Source organism: Artemia franciscana, chromosome 5 (genome assembly GCF_032884065.1).
Source record: "Artemia franciscana chromosome 5, ASM3288406v1, whole genome shotgun sequence".
Classification (NCBI taxonomy): Eukaryota; Metazoa; Arthropoda; class Branchiopoda; order Anostraca; family Artemiidae; genus Artemia; species Artemia franciscana.
The window spans coordinates 31,767,178-31,788,575 of NC_088867.1; the positions used below are offsets into that span (position 1 = coordinate 31,767,178).

At 37.1% G+C, this 21,398-nt stretch overlaps 1 protein-coding gene across 1 annotated transcript; it reads right to left on the reverse strand.

The window, feature by feature from the left end:
* Positions 1-4,347: 4,347 nt before the first annotated feature.
* Positions 4,348-13,268, reverse strand: LOC136027715 (uncharacterized). The gene is made up of 3 exons (XM_065705168.1): positions 13,176-13,268; positions 9,988-10,204; positions 4,348-4,854 (listed from the first exon to the last, which is right to left on the reverse strand). Exons 1-3 carry the CDS (start codon positions 13,266-13,268, stop codon positions 4,436-4,438), a joined length of 729 nt encoding a protein of 242 aa, XP_065561240.1. The 3' UTR covers positions 4,348-4,435.
* Between the last annotated feature and the right edge of the window lie 8,130 nt (positions 13,269-21,398).

Sequence of the window (21,398 nt, forward strand, 5' to 3'; positions counted from 1 at the left end):
AGCCAGAATAAAATCAATGGAAATCTGCTTAGAAGCTAAACAAATGTGTTGTTGGAAAAGAAACCATGTTGCCATCTATAACTATAGTTAACAGTACCGCCATCTTTGACTTTGGTTATCTCGATGGCAGGATTGGGAGAATCTCTTTTCTGTGTGGTCTTAAAAACGCGCCGGCACCGGGATTCGATGGCGTAGGGGCCTCATGGGAGTGCCTAATGGGACACTACTAATGTGAAGGAAGATTTGTTTTTTTGAGAAAGAATTAGTGATAGTAGCCTACTAAAAGGGTTAAAAAAATAAAGCCCCAGGTGCTGATACAGTGGTAAATGTTTTTCTCAAATATGGTCACAATGAGGCTAGAAATAAGCTACTGAAGATTATGAATGTGATTTTTGAAAAAGAGGAAGTATCTAACGATTTTAAGAAAACCCTTATTAAACCCTTGTATAAGAAAGGTGATAAGAGTGAGTGTGATAATAGTACATGCATTAGCCTGGTTTTTGCAGGATGCAAATTACTTAGTATGATGATACTTTTTAGATTTAGAGATGCTGTAGATAAATTTCCAAGAGAAAAACCGTGTAGTCTTAGGAAGTGTAGAGGATCTTTCGACCTTTTTCCTTTTTATTATCTGATATTTTAATTGTCAGATTAATCGTTTTTCATTATCAAGGCAATATCCTGGTCTCTGTAGGTAGTGAATTACTTAGTAGTATGATAATTTTTAAACTGACTAATGCTGTAGACAAAGTGATAAGAGCAGAACAGTACGGTTTCAGAAAGGGTAGGGAATGTGTCGACCAGATTATCAATCTTAGATTGATAATTGAGAAGTGCCTGAGTTATCAAGCACCTTTGGTCCTTAGTTTTATAGATTATGAGCAAATGTTCAATTCTAGTGATAGAAGAGCTTTTGCAAAGGTCTTATCTCTGTATGGCATACCAGACAAATAGATTAAAGTGATTAGTGCCATGTACGAGAATAACACTGCTTCGGTTATGGTAGAAGATGAGGTTAGTAGTTGGTTTTGTTTGAAATCAAGAGTTAATCAGGATTATTTTCTATCCCCATTTATATGAATAATTTTGGTGAACTTTGTCTTAAGCAGCACATAAAAAGCAATGGGGCAACACGGAGTCAGATGCAAACTTTTTTTTTTTTTCGCATGCAAACCGATTAGGGCTCGCGTAGCGCCGGTGCCGATCTCCTGATTCTCCGCCCTCGGCCGGGGTGCAATGCGTGGTTGGGGGCAAGCCATCCGACGCTTTCCCGTGCTTTTCCCTAGATTTCTCTAGGTACCCATTTGAAGCTGGGTGGACTTTTGGCTTGTCTTACGGGGAAACGCCACTAACCCTCGTCCTAAACCAAACGGTCGGCACCACCGAGATTTGAACCAGCGACCCTTCGCTTGTGAGTTCGGCGCGTTAAACACTCGGCCACGGACAGACAAGGAAAAACTTTCCAGGACCTACATTAATGTATTCTGATGACTCAAGCATCCTAGATGAAAGTGAGAGCAAAATGAATGAACTTTTAGAGGCTTTGCTAGTTTAGTGTGGTAGAGTAGGTTTGAAATTTTTTTCAGAAGACAAGTCACTAAGGCTAGGAATAAGTGAAGATGAAAAGGTGACGTTGAGTAACGAGAAGATCAATCAAGTGGACAGCTTCACTTACCTTGGTATTATAATTAGTAAAGCCACTAGGTGCCTTGAAGAAGTTAAAAGTAGAATAGCCAAGGCTCAGGGTATTTTTAAAGTTGAAAAAAGTTTGAAAGAATGGGAAAATAAATGTGGGAATCAAGATTAGAACATTGGAAGCTATAGTGATGACAGTGGTCAAATATGGTTCTGAAACATGGGCACTCCATAAAACGGAGAAAGATTTGCTAGATGTTTTGCAGAGAAATTGCCCATGGATTATTTGGGTGTCCAACTTACTGACCCTATTTCAAACAGTATTCTCTACGAAAAGTGCATATCAGTCCCGCTTTCAACAGCTATAATGAGAAAAAGGTTGAGATGGCTAGGTCACGTTCTGCGGATGATTGTCCTTTTCAGCTAATAGTCTAGGGCTAAACGGAAATCAGATTGTCCGTGGTTGGGGTAGGATGATGTCGTAAAGAAAAACCTAGAGGCAATAGAAACTTTCTGGGAGGGTGTAAAGAGGGTGGCTTTGGAAAGGTTGGGAGGGAGAGCGTGTATAGCTGTGTTGGTCTCAGGCGGCTTGATACTGTGGTGAGTTGTTAGTAGCAGTAGTAGCAGTATAAGACACCATAAGCATCCAGGCTATCAAAAGGACGTATCTGCAATGTCTTGCAGATAAGACATGACGTTAAGCAGATAAGGAATAGCTAAGGGTATTAACTGAACACTTTCAGGGCCACTACTACTACTACGGCTGCCAATGAGGTTAGTTGTGACTCCCACCGTGACTGCTTGCGACTGCCATTATGACTACTTGCGGCTATGACGGCAACTGCTTGTGACAGCAACTAATTTTAGTTGTAACAACTTTCCGGAATGTTGTAGGGGATTTCGAACAAAATGGAAGCACACTTTAGGCATGCTTGTTGTCAAAAGGGCACATCAGCGATATTTTAGGATACTCTGTTGAAACTTTTAGGGAATATGTACAGGGATGTTGAAGAGGGATCGAATGATGACCAGCCTTCCTGCCCTTTTCAGATACCCCTGCCCCTCAGTCCTAATCAAAATAAAAAAAAATCGAAATAACCAGAGGGTCTAGTAACTATACTTCCGGGGATGCTTTGGGACTCCTCCCCAACTCCAGAAGATTGTTCGATCCTGGATGTGTCCGAAAAGGATATAGGTATCAATGTGAAGCTTCAGGAAATGTTAAAGGGAGTATTGAAGTACATCAAAAGACAGTATGTGCATCCAGGCTATCAAAAAAGCGTACATGCAATATCTTAAAAAAGCTTAAAGAAAGCTAAGGGTATAAGCTCGAAACTTTAAGTACCACTACTAATGCTACTGTGGCTGCAAATACGGTTTTTTGTGACTTCGACTGTGACTACTTGCAACTGCCACAGCAACTACTCGCGACTGTGACTTCAGTTTCTTGTGACGGTGACTTCTTCTGGTTGCAACAATGTTCATGAATGTTACGGGGGAATCAAACAAAATGAAAACCCACTGTCAGCATGCTGGTTGTCAAAAGGACTTATTAGTAATATCTGAGCAATGGCTGAGAATCATAAGTTGAAACTTTTATTGTATACTGACAGGAACATTGAAGAGGGATCAAAGTGTGATCAGCTTTCCTGCCCTTTTCAGGCGCCCCCCGCCCCAGTACTAATCGAGCTTAAAAAATATTTCGCTCAAAATATTAGAAGGGTCTAATAACTATACCTTCGGGGATGCCAAGTGCCCCCCAGCCCCGGAGGAATTTTTGATTTTGGTTGTTTCTGAACAGGCTAAAGGGAACAAGGTGAAACTCCTGGTGGTGACAAGGGGGTGCTGAAGTACATCAAATGCCACTGTGCGCATCCAGACTATCAAAAGAGCTTGTCTTTAATCTCATAGGAATACCTAAGCATAAGGCCTTAGTAAATATGCCTAAATATTCATGGCCAATGAAGTTTCTGGGAAAAAAAAGGAAAAATATTTATGACAATTTATCTAGTTTGACTTTATCAAAAAAGACCATTCTGGATAGACAAACTATCAATTCAAACTATCCATTATGTTCTAATTAAACCAAAGAGGACCTTGAAGGTCATCTTTGCTTTAACTGGACAATAATAGATAGTTTAGATCTTCCCAATGATAGTTAATAAAGCTTGTCAGGACATGGGTCCAAGGGCACTACTTAGCGATCTCGAGCGCCACAGGTTAAAAATCCTTGCATGACAAAGCATAACAAGGCGTAATATTTTTTTTTTCTATTAAAATGGAACTATAGGGCCTCTTTTCAATCTTGGCTGTGTACATATTTTGAAGCCATTGTCTCTGGGACTGCACAAACCGTGTCATCCTCGTAGGCCCATTTCTCTTTCCAGCGTTGGGATAAAATTGCTATCTTGAAATACTGATCTGATAGGAATTGGGGATAAGGTGGCACATTAGGCGTTTAAGGTACATTATCATATAGTCTGATAACTTTTGCCCTTTAGGTAGCGGCACTAGAACTCGAAATTTGTGAACAAATGAACCCTCCCCGAGTTTTCTACTACCATCTTTTCTGTAAGCCGAGGTCAGGAGATTAAACATAGAAGACACATCGTTCTTTGCATTAAATGCTTTAAATACAATTGTTGTTAGTAACTAGTTAATGACTTACCTAACAGGGTATTTGAATTACATCACTATGATATGTCAAGGAAATCCCAAATGAATACAACTTTATTTCAAAATATACTGAAAATATACATATTTTGGTCTCTAAACAAGGATCTATGACATATATTATTGTTTATGGTCGAACAGGTTTTGTGGTTTCGGACATAATTTTTGCATGGGGGGTTGTCTCTTCAACGCTTCGAATAGAAATAGCACTTGGTAGCAGTGGAAAACGGCTTGACAGCGAATTTCCATAATTGTTAACCAGGCTATTTCCAAAAGAATGTTCTGGTCGAACAGGAAAGTACAAGCTTCTTGTCAGATTGTAGCCAACGTTTCGTTGGTGGGGCTGATATGGTCTGGATAATTGAAAGGGCCTCAACATTTGAGGAAAATAGGTGTACTCGTGACTATATCCAGGATAATTCCAGGCAGCTTCCGGATATCCTCCTGAAAACTGGAATGCATTAAAGCTATTCAATGAATTTAATTCTCTCGGTCTCCAGCACATCTGAATTCCACTTCCGCCCATGTAGGGCCTTTGTCCGAAACCTAAAAAAAAATTACCCATGAAATAATTTTAGAATTTCCTTTGAATTTTCGACTTAAGCCATACATAGCGCAAGATGCATCGAATTGGTCTTTGCTTGAAACGGAACAGATTTTCCAACGAGAATGTACTTAACAAAGACACCCTATGTTATGTGTTTTTTTCATAGTTTTAATAAGGTGTATTGTAACCACCTTTCATATAAAACGCATCAATGAAAAATGAAACCCACCGCATGAAAACAACAGCAGCTAAGGTATAGAAACCTCTGTTTTCTATATAAAAGGGTAAAAAAAGAAAAACAGTCTTCTCGTTAATGGAGATTCTCAGCGTTTTCCAATTCTGTTTAATGTATAGGGTGCAATTCCTATTTCATACAGATATAGAAGCGGAAAGGTGTGCTTGAAGTGATACTGCTATATAGAATGAAACTTAATTGGGTTCCTACTGGACCTCTAAGGATCCTCAACTAGGCAAGTAAACACTTTAAAGCCATCTCTTTTATCCACTCCTTGCATCCTTCCGTGCTCTGGAGAGTGTATGAATTAAATACTGAATCTCCGTGGATCCTCTGTTCACAAAGGATGATCCTGGCTTTCCCCTACCTCCATTAGAGACAAGCTCCTCTTTTAAAAAGTTGAATGCTAGACTTAAGGCACTACATCCATTTTTAAAACCCCTTTCTTCTCTCACCACCACCCACAAAAGCCTACATCGCACTTTGCGAAAAGTTAGCCAACTAGATTCTGATTCTGACTGAAAATAGTTTTTGTTTTATTTTTTCTCAATATTTTTGGATTCTGAGGCAATTAATGAATTTTTATATTCATGTTATAAGCATTTACAGCAGAAACCATTATAGCAGAGACCTTAATAGCAGAAAATACCAAAAATAGTCACACAAAATTAATATTTTACTTAGTTTGACTACCGTATGCAATCCTGAGGTGCTGATTAAACCGATCAAACCTGTTGATAGTTCATACATAGTAGTGAATAGAACTGAAGTCTACTTCACTTACTCATCTTATTACACCCTCTAAGCCTTATTACTCCTAGCTACACGAATGTGAACTGGTATTGTTTTTTCTTCTCAACTTTCATGTATTACTTGAAGTACATCTCAAGCAGCTTTCTATTTTTAAATTTCAAATTTTCAGTCAGACTGAGACAGAAGTGTTGACAAGTAGCTTCACTTTATTTGATTCAAATTCAGAATCCAGCACTGGAATTTGTTAATCAAGACTAAACTGAACTAAGTCATTGAACAAAATTGTTGTTAAAAGTCTATATAACGAGGCTTTACAAATGACATTGAAAGAATAGGAAAATGGAGAACCGTGAGGTTTTGATATTGGGAATTGGGTTTCTAGGAATTTTCAATCAGGTTTTTAGGGATTTTGAAAAATATGAAGGGGAAACACTAGCCGGGTCCCTTTGTAAAAAAGTTTATATGCCTGAAAGACATCCTATCAAATCTGAATATCTCTAACCACAGTCTCTTTTGTCGCTTTTGGAATTAAAGCACAAGTCATAGGAGTTACTGAGCCATATTCCTAGTATTATCTCCAAATAACCGTTCACGCAAATTCACACAAAATAAAATTTTTAAGTTCGATATCAGTTGGACACCTTAAATAAGGGCGATAATCCCAACGACATTCCCATCCCCTTCAACATGGCAATAAGAATCGCAAAACCTAACCTGACGATCAAGAGATTTATACGACAATTATGCGAAATTACGGTAAAAATTCTGAGAATTTAATAGTTAAGTGTCCTCTAGCTCCACTCCTGTTCTATCACTTTATATTTTTTTGTAATGCTTCACTTTTTTTAATAAAAAAAAATAAATAAAAAATTAGCGTAATCTTATCATTAAATGAGATTAAAGCAGAAGATGCAATTTTCACATATAAATTGCGAACAAAGCCAATTTTTACTTTTATAGAAACCAAGAGCAATGTCAAAATTAGCATCAATCTTGACAAAATGTATAGACATAAAGTCTACATAGGATACAACTATAACAAAATATACTGAAATTGGAAAGGTGATCTCCTTTCGAATCCCAGCTGATGTGCTAGTTGAATTTTAGATTTGTGAAGCTGAACATTCAATTATCAGTTTTCAGGCCACAACACCCTCGCCCGCGAAATCTCCGTATTTATTATGATTTCGTCCAAGGTTCTCTTTATGTTTCGTAGCGTTCACCTACTTTTATTTCATTACTTTACTAATACCAGGAGCTAGTTCACCCTTTTCACTGTTCAAGGGACCCAGGAACGATACCAGGCCTTTAAAAGCAGTTTCTAAAGGACTAAAATATCCCTTAAAGCTTCGTATTGCTTGAAGACTTGTCTTTACATATTGGCTGCTTAAAATTTGTCCCGCATCGATGTGTTCCTTCAGTATTCCCAAGAGAATCTTACAGTTTCAGATATTCTTTGACTTATATTATCTTTCCAAAATCCATATGTCCTATATCATCTTGTAGACAGGAGCGTCAATTTACGAAAGTGTGTGTGTCTGTAGGGGGAGGGGTGGGTGGACGGAGAATAGAAGGGTAAAATGTATTTTCAAGCCCAAGGAGTGGGGAATTTTCAATTAAAATACCAACAAACGTATCTTCAATAAAAATACCCAAAATGTTGCAGAAAGTACTCTATACAAGAAGTCGAGGGACAGTGGGATCAGCCTCCTAGGTTGCCCAAGCTGCATTCTAGGTGCCATGTTCACAAGTCCATAGAAGATACCCAACCTAATCCCGTTTAAAAGGTAGATAAAAACCTTCGATTTCAGGAAAAAATATTTAAGAACTTGAGCCGAGGAATCTAGACCTGAAGGTTTCATTGACATATTCTGCTCTTACTTCAGTGGAAAATTTCGACTATTCGCTATTGTGATTTTTGTGTTAGGTCTCAATGTTTACTAGTGGATACTGCAGTGACATCTATCATGAGAATACATTTTATGTCGCTCGCAAAATTGAATTGAAGATGACAGGACATTCCAATCTAAAGTGGGACACGAAACAATAATATGATAATCCTTGGACAAGCTCAGTTGTTTGGATCATTTGACGAATTAATAATTTCCCTTAAGTGATTCTTTTCGTGATCTGTTTCACAGATGCGTTTAGATTCACCGGCATCCAATAGCCAAACGGTGTGGCTTGCTATCAGACTTGCAATCAGACTTGCGGAGCTAATGACCAGGTTGTTCGGAATAAAAATTATGACGAATCCTCCCCCCCCCCCATAGACTTCGAAAAATGTATTTATAACCCACCCATTTTTGTTGATTGACCCAACAGCTAGTGGTAAGCTCTTAAAGTCGTTGGAAATTAGGTTTTGTTAGTCCTATGAAAAAAAGAGATAACAATTAAGATTTTAAGATGTCAGACTGTTACACTTGCTCCCGTTTTTTCCGAATTAAATGAAGGAGTTTTAGCTAAGGGTTTGTAAGCAAACGATTTCAAATGTTAACTTCGGCAATTTGGGAACTTATTTTTATACATCCACCCCCACCTATCTTGTTCACTTTATGAGCAGTCTTGATGAACCTAATATCAACTTAACACCTAGCTCGATTATATTATATCTAGATCTAGTTGATTTAATTAACGACAATGTATTGATAAAATTCTTCTTAAATTAATTCCAACCTAACCCCAATTTAAATAGGATAATTGCATCTTTCTTTTCATTAGATGACTTGTAGTAGAGTACTTCAGCATATATTTAAATACTCTTTCAACTGAAAATAGTGTGCCCCATCCAGAGTGTATTGAATAGTCCGGCCCCGTCCATAAACAACCTTGGTATTGATTTTTCAGATCGATGGAAATTTGTTGATAATCAAACTGTCTCAGAGACGTTACAAAAATTGAAAAAAAATAGCTCTATGGATATGGAGGGAGCAGATATTAGATAAAGCTGTTCGTAATGATGTGACAGTTAATCCCTCGAAGTCGAAGTTTTAACAGTATTCTTAAGACTCCACGTGTTCCTGAAATGTCGATTTGTACTCTGAAACAATTGGATGTAATGGCCTCAAGTGATTAAAAAAAGGTGAACCGCGTTATTTATATTTAAAAAATCGCATCGCAAATACTACATTCTCTCTTCTTAAATTCTTTAAAAAGTTTAGATGTCCTGATAGTACTGTTTGAGGCAACTTTCCTCTGATTTCTTACCCTAATATTTGAGTATACCTATCCTGTTTGGCATCCTAGCACCTCCAAGGAATTTTGGATGGAAAAGAGGCAGTCTAAAAAAGATGCCTAAGAATTCTTTCTAATGTGGATAAGGTTTTCTATATCTCCCTTATTCGCAGAACCAATCTGGCTGGCCTTGAGGAAAGGAGAGCAAAAATTTCTTAAGTTTCGCTAATAGTGCTTTCAATAACATAACCTCTAGAATAATTCGCTTTCCCTAGTTATTTCCTACCTTGTTCTGCTAAAAAGAAACCCAAGATAAAATTATTCACAAAAACACATAGAAGACCCCCCCCCCCCCTAAATGATTACCTGTAATAAAGATGAATCCTCCCCTTTTCTTCCCTCATCCTTTTGGTCATTCATTGTGTGAAGCTTATCTTATTATTTTTTGACGTTGACGTTCTATTTGTATAATCTAAATTACTTAAATTTCTCTACTGATGGGTGACATTTTGTTTTTAATTTGTTTTCGAGGTTAGTTTAATGTTTCTTCCTGTTTCTGTTTTTAAGCTTGTTTTTTTCCTGTTAATTTTTTCTATTTGACATAAGAAGCAACTTAGGCTCAACAACAGCTTATGATCTCCTATTTGAAATAAATATTATCTTATCCTAATCTATTTTTTCAAGACCATAGCCAGGGAGGTTCTTCATTCCCCCCCCCCTGTTAGAAATGGAAAAGGTATTTTACACCCGTTTCACAGTCGAAAATTATAAACAAGTCCAAATCAGTACATTTTTTCACACTGGAGGGTTGAGTCTAAAGCTCCAAGGCTTTCCCTTTACTTCTTCAAACACATTTTTGTTCAAGAATATACTCAGTGTTTTTTTCCTATTCAAAGAAAAAATTTTGCCCGAAAAAGACAGACCCCTTTACTTGCTGATTCATTATGCACATAGGAATAGCTCGACTTACCGAATATCTGACTCTCATAGTATCCTGGAGTTCCATAGCTTGATGTTGGGATGCTTCTTCTGCTCTGCCTTTGGTCAACACTTACTTCATGTTCATTGATTGGCAAATCAGCTGTTATAATAAAAGGTTTGTCTGTCCGAGAGTTGGAAGAACCTCTATTGACTGGTTGGTAAGCAGGCGGGATCCTGGCTAGAGAGCAGCTTATGAAGGCGAAAATCTAAAATAATGTATAATGATAGCTACACTACCTATGCAATTATGGCTATATCCAGACTGGATTATACTAGGTTTAAATCTCGAGTTGGATCTGACTCCAGATTCCCTGTATTCAACATACAATTTGAATCCAGACTCAAATCTAAGCTTGAAAAATAAAAACTGAAACGTGTCATATTCAGTTTTGCACCCAAAAAAGCAAAAATGGAAACACTTACTTACTTTTTGATTTATAAAATAGCTTTTACCACAGATGAATCAGTTTTGGCTTTTACTAGTCGGACAATTGTTCCAGTAATTTTCAAAGCTAGAGCATGGAATGGGAAGAAACCTGGTTATGTCTAACCAAGATAATTGGTCTGGTCATCTTTTGCAGCTTTGAAGTGTGTTTTCACTCCCTTTATGTCTTATGAAGATTGTTGAAAGCAATGCTTGAGTAGATTGCAAACATTACGATAGCACACCACTCTTGTTAGATCTACATTAAACTTTATTTTTCTAGTGCATTAAGAGGAATCCAGTCAAAAGGATGAAATATAGAGTCAAAATCTGTATTCGTCTACTTTCGCATTTGTCTGAATAAATGCATGTTGGATCATTTTCTCAAATTGTTTCGTATAATTAACACCAATATACATCCATATATATATATGTATATATATATATATATATATATATATATATATATATATATATATATATATATATATATATATATAGTATCGGGAGCACGGTGGCTTCGCCCCTGGGCCCCAGCACTCGGCACGTGGCAACCTCCTACATATGGATTATCATTGTCACTTGTCTTCTAATCGTAAACAATTTTAGTCTGTTTTTGGTGTCGTGAGGCCCTCACAGGCTCGACAGAGCCACCCCAGGAAAAATGCAAAGTTGTGAATTTGCCAGTTTCGATAAGGTAGAAGACAAAAGAAAATAAGCTATATAGTTATTTCGAGTCCAGGCCCTGTCATTGCTCCACGACAGGCTTGTCTATATCGATTCCCATTGTCACTTATCCTGTAAAGGCAGACAATATGAGCCTCTTCTTGATGTCTTGGCATCATCATAGGTTAGATACAACCATTATGGGAAAATACAAATTCTTCCTTAAAGTTATCACCTTTTTAGATCGTTTTTAGTGGCCAGAAATGTCAATGAGCCAGTTAAGAAAAATATACGAAGCCGATTTCGATACGGCCCCGGCTCTCGGCAAGTGGTAAGCTTGTATATATCTTAATTCTCGTTCTATGCAACAACCTCTAAATGAGAGAGGTTTTTTTGTCGTCACATCCTAAGGAGAATAGAGGGCTTTTCAGGGAACATATAGAACATTGAAGGGTCCTAGTGACTTGTAATAAAGAGTTGCGTTGTTTATGGAGTCTTTGATTTGTAACCTGCTGGATTTTGAGTCACATTTTGTTGACGTCGAAGATTTTGACGGCGTTGTTAAAATATCGTAATATTTCTTTTGTTCTTCATTTTTTTTTAATCCCCCCTCTCCACGAAAAATGCCTTCCGGAAAATTTATAACCACTGACAATTCTCCACACATAATTCCATCTACGGAAAATTCTCCCACACGCGAAATTTAGCAGTCACAGAGAAAGTAAAAAAAAAACAACCTCAAAATGTCGATCAAATATCGTAAAGGCTAAAATAAAGAACAAGATATCCAAAAACATTTTTAGGACAGAGTTTGGTTTGTCGCCAATCATTTTGACTTATAATAAAAGGACTAAAATTCTCAATTTACGATAGAATGATTATCCTTTGAAGTTTCTACGACCACGATTGGGAGGTCAGGGATGATTTAGGGGCGGCCTACCTCCTATAAAGAATAATTTTTTTTCATTTTGGGGTTTAATGTTACTTTTTACTTTCGTAATAATAGTAAAGACCAGAAATATTCCCAGAAATCAAGTAGGATTAAATATCAGTGTCTGCCTCTAACCCCCTCCCCCATCAACCCCATCCACCCTTTCCTTAGAACTAACTCTGTATTTACTTGAAGACTAAATGAGAGTTAGGACGTTTTGCATTAAAATACCCCCAATGAGGCATATGCCCCCTCCGTAACAATAAAACAATCACAAAACTTTACTATAGAGGGTTAAAGCACTCATTTTCAAATGTTTGAGTGTATGTATTTTTTGGCAAAGCAAAATCATGGATGCGTGATGACTTTCCAAATATGAAAAAGGACTAGATGCCAAAAACGACTCTAGAACTAAGGGGCTCAGCGAAATGCCATCAGCCGTTCCTGGGAAATTTGTATACGGCCTTCTGACAACCAAGATGCAAATAGTGTCTTTTGTTTTAATATTCGGACCCTTAGCCGGTCATAAGATATTGCAGATACGCCTCTTATGATAGCCTAGATACAGATAGTGTCTTTGGTTTAGCTCAACATGTCCCTCAAGATTCCCCGAAATTTCACCTCGATACCCTTAGTCTTTTTGGACACACACTGGATCAATTATCCCCCCTTTCCCAATGATAAATGGTACATGTTAAGAATGGATAATTTATTTCCCAGGGGCACCCCAGGAGGCATCCCTGGAGGCATAGGTACTAGACCTTGAAACTATTTTGAAAATAATGAATTTTTAAATTTTATCGCTACAAGGGGTAGCATCTAAAAAGGCAAGAGGAGGCTGGCCAGTAGCCTTTTGTTCCTTTTTCAACTTTTCTTTCCTCTCAACATGATTTTAAAGTTCCAATTTAATACCCTTAGCCATTCCTTAGATACTGCTATTGTGCCTTTATGACAGCTCTACTCCATATAGTGTGTTTTGATTTTGTTTGACGCTCCCCTCAACCTTTTCTAAAGATTTTACTATTATACCTTTAGCCTTCTTGGTCACTCAAGAGAGAGAACAAATAAAAAGAGCAAGTAGGGGGAGAGGAGCTGGCTACCCTCCGATCTAATCTCATCTTCCCATCAACATACATTGAAAGTTCCAACCTAATACCATCAGCCGTTGCTTATATATTGCTGATGTTCCCTTTTCACAACCAGCAAGAACAAAGTGTGTTTTGATTGTGTTTAGCCTCCCTCTCAACATTCTCCTAAAGTTTCACCCTAATACTCTAAGCTTTTTTGGAAATCCACGATCAAACATGCCCTCTTTTATCAATTTAAGGTGGATCTCCGAGGTTTGAAGCCAATGCTATTTTCCTATAGCAGTGAAATGCGTATTAACAGCAGACACGAGCAGATTCTTTGATGAAAAAATTTTTGTGGCTTCATTGAAAGCTTTAACATGAATAGGCCGAACAAATTCGCATTTTTTTTCTTTAGAGCTTCATAAAAAATTAATTAGTGGGGACACCTCTAATTTTTAAAAGTAGTAATAAAATTACTTTTAGAAGATGTAGAGAATTGTAAAGTAGCCTCTCGATTTGCCACAAGATTTCAAAATTTTTGGCCGGGAATTTTTTTTTTATTATCATCAGTTTCCTTTAAAATTTGCTATTTAAGATATCCTTCCTTTACTATTTAAAAGAGTTGTACTAATTATACAGCCTTGATTTTTGTGTCATTTTGTAGATCTTATACTGATTAATAATCCCAAAGATTCTTAAGTTTGTAGTTATAAGAGATGATTTTTAGCAATAATTCTTAGTATTCAAGATTTTCCCCTTTCTCATTGGCTTAAGCACTCCTTAAGGGGTTTGCCAGAATATCATTAAGAATGTTGACATCTCCTTATTATTACGACCAGATTTAAAAGGAAGTTGAAAACATGTATAATTGGCAACAACACCTTGAGGCAATATCATTTTTAACACCTCATACGAATGGAATTTGTTAGGTTACACAGCTGTTACAAAGCAGATAAAATTATTGGCCTTTAAAAGTAAAGAAACACCGATTGTAGGCCTATAAAATGTATGAACATTATTTTTAAAAAGAACATCATTCTTAAAAACATATCATTTTAAACATTATTGGCCTTTAAAAGTAAAGAAACACCGATTGTAGACCTATAAAATGTATGAACATTATTTTTAAAAAGAACATTATTCTTAAAAACAAATCATTTTAAACATTATTGGCCTTTAAAAGTAAAGAAACACCGATTGTACGCCTATAAAGTGTATGTACTTTATTTTTAAAAAGAACAATATTCTTAAAGACATATTATTTTAAATATTATTGGCCTTTAAAAGTAAAGAAACACTGATTGTAGGCCTTTAAAATGCATGAACATTATTTTTAAAAAGAAAGTTATTCTTAAAAAGAACATTATTCTTAAAAACACATTATTTTAAACATTATCGGCCTTTAAAGGTAAAGAAATAGCGATTTTAGGCCTATAAAATGTATGAATATTATTTTAAAAAAAGAACGTTATTCTTTAAAACACATTATTTTAAACATTATTGGCTCTTAAAAGTAAAGAAACGCCTATAAAATATACGAACATTATTTTTTTTTATCTAAAGTTGTAGGATATTCGTCCATTTTAGTTCCACGGGATCTCATTTTATTCCCAATAGTGCCGTATCTTAGAATATTTTGGTTTTTCCCCAACATCTCATATAGTTGACGATTTATAGGCTCGTTCATAAATGACTGATTACCCCGGTTTGGAACCGCGGTAATCATATACTTTGCTTTACGGAGTTAAAGTCATATGTTCCTGAAGGTACATAATAAACATTGGGCAATCTTGCCCTGGGGTCATAAATACAGGTAAGGGAGGAAGGAAACCTCTTAGGGGTATTTAATAAATTTTTGAATCTACTTATATTTATATACTATTCGTCAAAAACAAGAGCTAAGAGCTCATATGGCACTTGTGACGAGCTCAAGAGGAGCCAAGAACCAAGAGCTCATGTGATATGAGCTCTAGTAAAATTCTAAGAATCAATAGCTTGCTTTAAGAGAAAAATCAAAGGCTTAATGCCGGTCGGGATTTTAAACAAGAGCTCTGAGACACGAGGTCCTTCTAAATCTCAAAATTCATTAAGATCCGATCTCCCATTTGTAAGTTAAAAATACCTCAATTTTTCTAATTTTTCCTCTCCCTTCAGCCCCCAAGATGGTCAAATTGGGGAAAACAACTGTAAAGAGTCAATTAGTGCAGCTCCCTGACATGCCTACCAATTTTCATCGTCCTAGCACGTCCGGAAGCGCCAAAATCACCAAAGCACTGAACCACACCACCTAAGTCCCCCAAGGAAAGCGGATCCAGTCCGGTTACGTCAATTACGTATCTACGGCGTTTATAAGCGTTTTCCAAGTTTTCTGTTTTCCCCCTCCAACTCCCCCCCCCCCCAATGTCAATAGATCTGGTCGGTATTTAAAAGAAGAGCTTTGAGACATGAGTTTTTTTTAATTATCAGATTTTATTAAGATCCGGTCACCCATTCTTAAGTTAAAAACACTTCAATTTTTCTAATTTTTCCAAATTAACAACTTCCAGCTCCCCCAAAGAGAACGGATCTATACCAATAATGTCAATCTCGTATCTAAAGCTTGTGCTTATTCTTCCCATCAAGTTTCATTCCGATCTCTCCACTCTAAGCGTTTTCCAAGATTTCCGGTTTCCAAGGTTTCTGTTTTTCCCTCCAACCCTCTATATCCTTGGATCCAATTCGAATTGAAAATGGATTATCTGAGACATAAGATTCTTCTATATATTAAGTTTCATTAAGATCCTATCACCCATTTGTAAGATACCTCGATTTTCACGTTTTCCAAGAATTCCGGTTTCCCCCTCCAGCTCCCTTCAATGTCACCGGATCTGGTCGGGATTTAAAATGAGAGTTTTAAAGCACAAGATCCTTCTAGATATCAAATTTCATTAAGATCTGAACACCCGTTCGGAAGTTACAAATACCTCATTTTTTCTGATTTTACCGAATTACTCCCCCCCCCACTCCACCAAAGAGAGCAGATCCGAGCCGGTTATGTCAGTCACCTATCTTGGACGTGTGCTTATTCGTTCCACCAAGTTTCATCCTGATCTCTCCGCTTTAAGCGTTTTCCAATATTTCCCCCCCCCCTAATGACACTGGATCTGGTAGGGATTTAAAATGGGAGATCTGGGTTTCGAGGTCCTTCTAAATATGAAATTTCATTAAGGTACGATCGCTCTTTCATAAGTTAAAACACCTAATTTTGTGTATTTTTTTTAGAATTAACCCTCCCCCTCCCCCCAACTCCCCTAAAGAGAGCAGATCCGTTCCGGCTATGTCCATCCCGTTTCTAGGACACGTGCTTATTTTTACCATCAAGTTTCATCACGACCCCTATACTCTAAGCGTTTTCTGAGACATGCTATCCTTGGAAATATCAAATTTCAATAAGGTCCAATCTCTCCTTCGTAAGTTGAAAATACCTTATTTTTTTATTTTTCAGAATTAACCCTCCTCCTCCCAACTCTCCCGAAGAGAGCAGATCCGTTCCAGTTGCGTCAATCTCATATCTAGGACTTACGATGGTTTTTACCACCAAGTTTCATTCCGATCCCCCCACTCTATGCGTTTCCCATAATTTTTGGTTCCCCCTTCCAGTTTCCCCCCAATATCACCGGATCCGTTCGGAATTTAAAATAAGAGCTATGAGACACGATATCCTTCCAAACATCAAATTTCATTGATATCTGATGACTCTTTCCTAAGTTAAAAATACCTCATTTTTTCTAATTTGTCGGAATTAACCCTTCCCCCCCAACTCCCCCAAAGAGAGTGGATCCGTCCAGTTACGTCAATCACGTATCTACGATATTTGCTTATTCTACCCACCAAGTTTTATCCCGATATCTTCACTCTAATCATTTTCCAAGATTTTTGGTTTCCCCCTCCGCCTCTGGCCACTGTCACCAGATCTTGTCAGGGTTTGTAACAAGAGTGCTGAAGCACAAGATCCTTCTAAATATAAAGTTTCATTAAGATTTTATCACCCGTCCATAAATTACAAATACCTCATTTTTCTAATTTTTCCAAGTTACCCTCCCCCCAACTCTCCCAAAGAGTGCGGATCTGGTCCAGTTACGGCGGTTACGTATCTTGGATGTGTGCTTATTCTTCCCACCAAATTTCATCCTGACCTCTTCACTCTGAGCGTTTTCCAAGACTTCTGGTCCCGCCCCCACAACTCCCCCCAATGAAACTGGATTCAGTCAGATCTAAAATAAAAGATCTGAGTTGCAAGATCCTTCTAAATATGAGATTTCATTAAGATTCGATCACTCCTTCGTAACTTAAAAATACCTCATTTTTTCGAATTAACCGTCCCTCCACTCCCCCCTACAGACGGTCGAGTCGGATAAATGATTATTTCTAATTTAATCTTGTCAGGTACAGATTTTTCTCATTTTTCACAATTAACCCCCCTCCATACTTCTCCAAAGAGAGCGGACCCATTCCGAATATGTCAATCACGTATCTAGGATTTGTTCTCATTTTTTCCACCAAGTTTCAAACCGGTCTTTTTTTCTGAATTAACCGTCTCCCCACTCCCCACAGATGATCGAATTGGGAAAACGACTATTTCTAATTTAATCTAGTCTGGTTCCTGATACGCCTGGCAAATTTCATCGTCCTAGCTTATCTGGAAGTGACTAAACTAGCAAAACAGGGAAAGACAGACAGACAGACTGACAGAATTTACGATCACTATATGTCACTTTGTAAATACAAAGTGCCACAAAAACTTACTAATACCACAGAAATTTACGAAACTTTTTCTAAGACCTTTTAAGCCCTGGAAGCAAGAGATAAATTAGGGTCTAACTCGGTGTCTTCAAGTATCGCCCTGATTTACGAACAATTAGCTACAACTGAAGCCCAGCTGGAGAAAATAAGAAGTCATCTGCTGGAAAATATAACCAATCAAACAGTTCGTGGTAACGAACTGTAGTAAGGAGCGACCCGGCTCAATAGTAACCGAAACTCTAGTACCAGTAGTTACATCGAAAGAATCGCATTTTAATGCTGATTTTAAATATATAAGTTTCATCAAGACCAGTTATACCCATCGAAAGTTACGAGCCTGAGAAAATTTGCCTCATTTTAGAAAATAGGGGGAAACACCCCCTAAAAGTCATACAATCTTAACACCATCAGATTCAGCGTATCAAAGAACCATGGAGTAGAAGTTTCAAGCTCCTATCTACAAAAATGTGAAATTTCGCATTTTTTTGCCAGAAGACAGATCACGGATGCGTGTTTATTTGTTTTTTTTTTGTTTGTTTGTTTTTCCTTTTTTTTTTTCCAGAGGTGTTCTTATCGACTGAGTGGTCCTAGAATGTCGCAAGAAGGCTAATTCTTATGGAAATTAAAAGTTCTAGTGCCCTTTTTAAGTGACCAAAAAAATTGGAGGGCACCTACTCCCCCTCCCACACTCATTTTTTCCCAAAAGTCACCGGATCAAAATTCTGCGATAGCCATTCTATTCACCATCGTCGAAAAACCTAATAACTATGTATTTAGGGACGTCTCACTCCCCCGCAGTCCCCGTGGGAGGGGCTGCAAGTCACAAACTTTGACCTGTGTTTACATATAGCAATGGTTACTGGGAAGTGTACAGACGTTTTCAGGGGATTTTTTTTTGGTTTAGGGGGGATTTGAGGGGGGAGGGTTACATGGGAGGATATTTCCATGGAGAAACCTCTCATGGGGGAAGTGAATTTCAATTAAGGTGGCGCAGGATTTTCGAGCATTATTTGAAAAAACAATGAAAAAATAAATATGAAAAGTTTGTTTCTACTCAAAGTAAGGAGCAACATTAAAACTTAAAACGAACAAAAATTATTATGCATATCAGGGGTTTACCTTCTCGTTATACCTCACTCTTTACGCTAAAGTATTTTTAGTAATTTCAACTATTTATTCTACGGTCTTTGTGATTCAGAGGTCATTCTTAAGGAATTGGGACAAAATCTAAGCTTTAATGTAAAGAGCGAGGTATCGACCAGGGTTGAACCCCCTCATATACGCAATAAAAACATACGGATATAGAAGTTCGTTACGTAAGTTCATTCGTAATTACGTATATTTTTTGCCAATGACAACGTTTGTAAAAAATTAAAAGTTCTAGTTGCTTTTTTAAGTGATCAAAAACTTGGAGTGCAACTAGGCCTCATCCCTCGCTCCTTTTTCTCAAAATATTCCGATTAATTGCAATTAATTCATATGCAAATTTCGCTTTAATTATTATGTGCGGAGAGCCAAGATCAAAACATGCATTAATTCAAAAACGTCCAGAAATTAAATAAAAAAAAACAAGCTTTTTTAAATGAAAGTAAGGAGCAACATTAAAGCTTAAAACAAACAGAAATTACTCCGCATATGAAAGGGGCTTTTCCTCCTCAACGCCCCACTCTTTACGCTAAAGTTTCTTACTGTTTTAAAAATAAAGTTAATAGAAAGAGTCAAACTTTAGCGTAAAGAGCGGGGCGTTAGGAGGAAAAGCCCCTATCATATACGGAGTAATTTCTGTTCGTTTTAAGTTTTAATGTTGCTCCTTACTTTCATTTACTTTCAGTTACTGAAAAGTTCAAAGATCCAAATTCACTGAAAAAATAAGGTACTGAACTGATAATCAGCCAGGTTTATGATTCAACCACGCTCGAGTTTAATCCATAGTTTACAAAAATTGAGCAGGCTCTACTAGGTAGTCTGAGATTTCAAACTGAAAATTTGTAGGAGAGAATTGGTCGAATAGAAAAAAAGCTTGATAATTATGATCAAGAGTCCATGCTTGATAGCCTTGTATTTCATGGGTTAAAGTAGTTACCTGGTGTAGAAACTCATACGACGATATCTAATATTATAAATAGCAAAATGTCTGTGCTGGGCCCTTTACTTTATTTAGTTTACGTGAACATGATGCACGTTTATCTAAAGGATACATATATTACTAACATTATTTCTAACAAAATTTGCAAAATCTGCAGATAATTTAATAGCTAAAGCTCATATTACTCTCAAAAGATTAGAGATGTTTACAAGTTTAAGTTTGCTGTGTGTGAATGTAAAGAAAATTTTTTACTGACATTCTGTGGAGTGGGTGATTCTGTTGATGTATTCAGTAAAGTTCTATTTGGTGAAAAACCTATTTTACAAGCTATATCACTGCGGTACCTCGGCTTCCATATTGATTCTAATCTATCGTAGAAGCATCATAGCGACATTATCTCCACCAAAGTTGCACTTGGAGTTGGCATCCTCAAAAGATTGAAGCATATTCTGCCAGAACATACTCTTCGCACGATATATTTTGCAATAATCTACCCATATATCATACGGATGTTTAGTCTGGAGAAGCAATTTTTATGTTAATTACAAGCTAAATGGTTTTCTCATAGTTTTGATCGGACGATTTCGCTAAAAAAAAAAGGGGGTGGGAGAGGAGGCCTAGTTACCTCCCAATTTTTGGTTACTTAAAAATACAACTAGATTTGTTTTATTTTTTTATAAACGTTTTTGTTAGTAATATACATTCGTACCTTACGAATTAGCTTATGCAACGAACTTATATAATTGTATATTTTTATTGTGAGGGAGTTTGCCCCCTCGTCAATACCTCGTTCTTTACAATAAAGCTTGAATTTTGTCCCACATCTTTCAGAATGACCCTTGAATAACAAAGGCCGTAGAATAACTAGTTAGAGTTATATAAAATACTTTTTGCGTAAAGAGTAAGGTATTGTGGAAGAGATGAACCCCCTTATATAAGTAATATTTTATGTTCGTTTTAAGTTTTAATGTTGATCATTACTTCCAGTTGAAAAAAAAATAATTTTCTCATTGTCTTTTTGTAAATGATGCAAGAAAATCCTACGACCCCTTCATGGAAATTCTCTTCCCTCATGAAAAATTCCGGCATGGAAAGATCCTCCCACTCAACTTGCCCCCCCCCCCCCAACCCACCCTAAACCCAAAACAAAAAAAGTCCCCCCGAAACGTCTGTACACTTCATAATTAACAACTATTATGTGTTAACAATGGTCAAAGTTTATAAGTTGCCGCCCCTCCCCCGGGAACTGTGGTGGATTTAGTCATCCCCAAAGACATAGTTATTAGGTTTTTGACTAAGTTAAACACAATGGCTATCTCAAAATTTTGATCCGGTGACCTTGGAGAAAAATGTGTGTTGGAGGGGGTCTCGGTGCCCTCCGATTTTTTGGTCACTTAAAAAGGACACTATAACTTTTAATTTACGTTAGAATGAACCATCT

Coding starts and splice junctions, on each gene's coding strand:
- LOC136027715 (XM_065705168.1), bottom strand. CDS start 13,268: ATGTTGAGAGGGAGGCTAAACACAATCAAAACACACTTTGTTCTTGCT. Junction 10,205..13,175: donor TATATAAGCAACGGCTGATG/GTATTAGGTTGG, acceptor ACATTATTTTAG/ATTTTCGCCTTCATAAGCTG. Junction 4,855..9,987: donor CTATGAGAGTCAGATATTCG/GTAAGTCGAGCT, acceptor ATTTTTTTTTAG/GTTTCGGACAAAGGCCCTAC.